We start from the raw sequence: 5,000 nt of genomic DNA on the forward strand, positions 1-5,000 counted from the left end.
CTATAATTTACAGATAGAGCAGGTCTAGACCCCTATAATTACAGTGAGCAGGTCTAGCCGCTCTATAATTTACAGAGTAGAGCGGTCTAGACCTCTCTATAATTTACAGATAGAGCAGGTCTAGACCCGCTCTATAATTTACAGATAGAGCAGGTCCTAGACCGCCTCTATAATTTACAGATAGAGCAGGTCTAGAACCATAATTTACAGTTAGAGCAGGTCTAGACCGCTCTATAATTACAGATAGAGCAGGTCTAGACCTCTCTATAATTTACAGATAGAGCAGGTCTAGACCACTCTATAAGTTACAGATAGAGCAGGTCTAGACCGCTCTATAATCTACAGGTAGAGCAGGTCTAGACCCACTCTATAATTTACAGATAGAGCAGGTCTAGACCGCTCCATAATTTACAGGTAGAGCAGGTCTAGACCGCTCTATAATTTACAGATAGAGCAGGTCTAGACCACTATAATTTACAGATAGAGCAGGTCTAGACCGCTCTATAATTTACAGATAGAGCAGGTCTAGACCGCTCTATAATTTACAGATAGAGCAGGTCTAGACCACTATAATTTACAGTTAGAGCAGGTCTAGACCGCTCTATAATTTACAGATAGAGCAGGTCTAGACCTCTCTATAATTTACAGATAGAGCAGGTCTAGACCGCTCCATAATTTACAGATAGAGCAGGTCTAGACCGCTCTATAATTTACAGATAGAGCAGGTCTAGACCGCTCTATAATTTACAGATAGAGCAGGTCTAGACCTCTCTATAATTTACAGGTAGAGCAGGTCTAGACCGCTCTATAATTTACAGATAGAGCAGGTCTAGACCTCTCTATAATTTACAGATAGAGCAGGTCTAGACCTCTAACGTGCATTGTCCTAATCAGATAAATGAATCTACATATAGCAACACCAGACTCAGCCTTTAATGAGATAATGAATGAAAGGACGTGTGTGTGATACGTTCATTGGACCCAGAGACGGACGTCCGTCCAGTTATTCAGCGTCTCTGTGCTGGTTTTGTCCGTCCAGAGCCTCCAGAGCTGCTGCTCTACACACCGGAGAAGTCCAGGAAGAGTCTGCCGCTGCTGCTGGACGGAAACCTACCGTACCGACGCTCCAGGAGACAGTCAGGTACACGCCGGGGCTCAGGGGTCCACCTTATCAAGGTCAAAGTGTCTTCATTAGTCCCCCTACGGAGACATTAGTTCTGGACACAACAGACACACAACAACAAATACAGGGTTAAACAATTAAAAGACAAATGGACTGAAACAGGTCGCCTTTTTGTTGCATTTTTATCACCTTTTTGTTGTTTTTTCGGTTGTCCGTCATCGTCCTCTGTCTCTGTGTTGGCACTCTAACCTCCGTCCCTGTCCTCTGTCTCTGTGTTGGCACTCTAACCTCCGTCCCTGTCCTCTGTCTCTGTGTCGGCGCTCTAACCTCCGTCCCTGTCCTCTGTCTCCGTGTTGGCGCTCTAACCTCCGTCCCCGTCCTCTGTCTCCGTGTCGGCGCTCTAACCTCCGTCCCCGTCCTCTGTCTCTGTGTTGGCGCTCTAACCTCCGTCCCGTCCTCTGTCTCCGTGTCGGCGCTCTAACCTCCGTCCCGTCCTCTGTCTCTGTGTCTACCTCCGTCCCCGTCCTCTGTCTCTGTGTCGGCGCTCTAACCTCCGTCCCCGTCCTCTGTCTCTGTGTCGGCGCTCTAACCTCCGTCCCCGTCCTCTGTCTCTGTGTTGGCGCTCTAACCTCCGTCCCCGTCCTCTGTCTCTGTGTCGGCGCTCTAACCTCCGTCCCCGTCCTCTGTCTCTGTGTCGGCGCTCTAACCTCCGTCCCCGTCCTCTGTCTCTGTGTTGGCGCTCTAACCTCCGTCCCCGTCCTCTGTCTCTGTGTTGGCGCTCTAACCTCCGTCCCGTCCTCTGTCTCTGTGTCGGCGCTCTAACCTCCGTCCCGTCCTCTGTCTCTGTGTCGGCGCTCTAACCTCCGTCCCCGTCCTCTGTCTCTGTGTTGGCGCTCTAACCTCCGTCCCCGTCCTCTGTCTCTGTGTCGGCGCTCTAACCTCCGTCCCCGTCCTCTGTCTCTGTGTCGGCGCTCTAACCTCCGTCCCCGTCCTCTGTCTCTGTGTTGGCGCTCTAACCTCCGTCCCCGTCCTCTGTCTCTGTGTCCTTTTCGTTGCCTTTTTGTCGCAAATTTGTCAACTTTTTGACGCCTTATTGTCGCCTTTTTACACCTTTTTATCTCCTTTTTGCCGCTTTTATGTCGCCTTTCTACTGCCTTTTTGTCGTCTCATTGTCGCCTTTTCGTTGCCTTTTTGTCGCATGTTTGTTGCTTTTTTGTCAGGTTTTTGTCAGGTTATTGTTGCCTTTTCATTTCCTTTTTGTCGCATTTTTGTTACCTTTCTGTCGCCTTTTTGTCGCATTTATTGTTGCTTTTTTGTCACCTTTTTGTTGCCTGTTTGGCTCCTTTATTTCGCCTTTTTTCGTCCACCCTGCCAAAAACACATCGGCTCATCACATTCCCACATGTCCCCAAACGCCCTGTTTCCATAACACATGTTGGCGTTGTGTAGTAACAACACAATAATTAGACATATTCCTGGCTCAAGGGATCTTTTGACAATCAATAAGCTCTTTGTTTCTGTTCCAGCTCCGGCTAAAGACATCGAAGCAGCGTTTCATCCCAACGGTATGTCATTTCAGAATCACTTGTCATTCCTTCCCACTGATTATCTCATCAAAACATGAACCAACAACCTCTACAGACAGTGGGGCTCAGGCTATTTTTTTAATAAGCTGAATTGCAGACACAGGTCCACATTACCCATCATGCAGTATAAGAAGTATAAAAAGGAGATTCAAACATACATAATTTCATATTTGCCTATGGGATATACAGGCTGTTGCACCAATGTCGTCTTAATGTAGTGTATCTATAACGGCTGTTTTCAAATCCAAAGATGTCAGCGATAAGGCGACAAAAACTCAAAAAAATGAGCTGAAAAAACCTTGAGAAAGACGGTTAGAGGCAAGGCAGCTTTATCTGTAGAGCACATTTCAGCAACAGGGCAACTCAAAGTGCTTTACACCAAATCAGTTAAACTCTAGAGAAGGAAGAAAGGTCAAAACAGTTATTAAAACCATGAAAATGAAATACAGTAGAAAGACGGAAAGCGACACTAGGACGACGCGAGGGACAACAAAATTCAGCTGAATGACAAACTTTGAAAAATGTTTTTAAAAAGCCAAAAAAAAAAAAACTTTGAAAAAAAGTGACAACAATTTTTTTTTTTTACTTTGAAATGTTTAGCACCTCTAGGGGGACACGTACCCCCCGCAGTCCTCCAGAGTACCCCTAGGGGGTCACATGTACCCCCCGCAGTCCTCCAGAGTACCCCTAGGGGGTCACATGTACCCCCCGCAGTCCTCCAGAGTACCCCTAGGGGGTCACATGTACCCTCCAGTGCTCCAGAGTACCCCTAGGGGGTCACATGTACCCCCCGCAGTCCTCCAGAGTACCCCTAGGGGGTCACATGTACCCTCCAGTCCTCCAGTGTAGCCCTAGGGGGACATGTACCCTCCAGTCCTCCAGAGTACCCCTAGGGGGACATGTACCCTCCAGTCCTCCAGAGTACCCCTAGGGGGACATGTACCCTCCAGTCCTCCAGAGTACCCCTAGGGGGTCACATGTACCCTCCAGTCCTCCAGAGTACCCCTAGGGGGACACGTACCCCTGTAGTCCTCCATAGTACCCCTGGGGGGACACGTACCCCTGTAGTCCTCCATAGTACCCCTAGGAGGACACGTACCCCTGTAGTCCTCCATAGTACCCCCAGGGGGACACGTACCCCTGTAGTCCTCCATAGTACCCCCAGGGGGACACATACCCCTGTAGTCCTCCATAGTACCCCTAGTAGGACACGTACCCCTGCAGTCTTCTATAGTACCCCTTGGGGGACACGTACCCCTGCAGTCCTCCAAAGTACCCCTAGGAGGACACGTACCCCTGTAGTCCTCCATAGTACCCCTGGGGGGACACGTACCCCTGTAGTCCTCCATAGTACCCCTAGGAGGACACGTACCCCTGTAGTTTTCCATAGTACCCCTAGGAGGACACGTACCCCTGTAGTCCTCCATAGTACCCCTGGGGGGACACGTACCCCTGTAGTCCGCTATAGTACCCCTAGGAGGACACGTACCCCTGTAGTCCTCCATAGTACCCCTAGGGGGACACGTACCCCTGCAGTCTTCTATAGTACCCCTAGGGGGACACGTACCCCTGCAGTCTTCTATAGTACCCCTAGGGGGACACGTACCCCTGCAGTCCTCCAAAGTACCCCTAGGAGGACACGTACCCCTGTAGTCCTCCATACACGCCCTTATTTAACCAGGGTTATTTAACTGGACTACCCTGGCGCCCTTATTTAGCCAGGGTTAAATAAGGGCGCCAGGGTAGTCCAGTTGGTAGAAAAGTCCAAAGTTTTCCTGGATTATTTGTGAGAATGACACCAAGTGGTTTAGAGCCAAAACAGCCCAAACATCTTGATAACATCTCTTTCTTCCCCAATGTGTCACATGTTGATGTTGTTTTTTTGGTTCTTCTCCCTCCCCCGACTCCTCCCACCACCGGGGACTCCTGCAGCTCTGAAGGTAAGAGGGGGTTTCATATCGGGGGGATTAGCGCTAGCTGTCAGTCTGGGTCCGCGGGGGTTTTGGCGCAGAACAGGAGACCAGACAGTGAAACCACCACTGTCATCTGGATAATATGAATGTTATAGTCCAGACTTTAAACACTTAATATGTAAGTCGTCACACAGATTAGGGTTCTAGGCAGGGCTGTAGTCCTAGAGTCCGGTCTTGGACTCGAGTCCGGACTCAAGACCGTTTTTCTGTGGTCTCGGACTTGTCTCAGACTCGCCAATATTTGGTCTGGACCGAGTCCAGGTGTCTTTATCATGTTGATAGTAATATTGGAGGGAAAGTGAAACCCAAAATGATTGT

The 5,000-nt window shown here is 49.2% G+C and overlaps 1 protein-coding gene across 1 annotated transcript in view; it reads left to right on the forward strand.

Annotated features, from left to right (window-relative positions):
* Positions 1 to 1,039: 1,039 nt before the first annotated feature.
* plekhg2 (pleckstrin homology domain containing, family G (with RhoGef domain) member 2) overlaps positions 1,040 to 5,000 on the forward strand; it is a gene marked incomplete at its 5' end in the record, with an annotated part of 9,038 nt that continues 5,077 nt past the window's right edge. The window contains 3 exon segments of the mRNA XM_032508958.1: positions 1,040 to 1,141; positions 2,650 to 2,688; positions 4,642 to 4,649. Coding sequence (XP_032364849.1) covers positions 1,040 to 1,141; positions 2,650 to 2,688; positions 4,642 to 4,649 — 149 coding nt within the window.

Source organism: Etheostoma spectabile, unplaced genomic scaffold (genome assembly GCF_008692095.1).
Source record: "Etheostoma spectabile isolate EspeVRDwgs_2016 unplaced genomic scaffold, UIUC_Espe_1.0 scaffold00010098, whole genome shotgun sequence".
In the NCBI taxonomy this organism is placed as follows: Eukaryota; Metazoa; Chordata; class Actinopteri; order Perciformes; family Percidae; genus Etheostoma; species Etheostoma spectabile.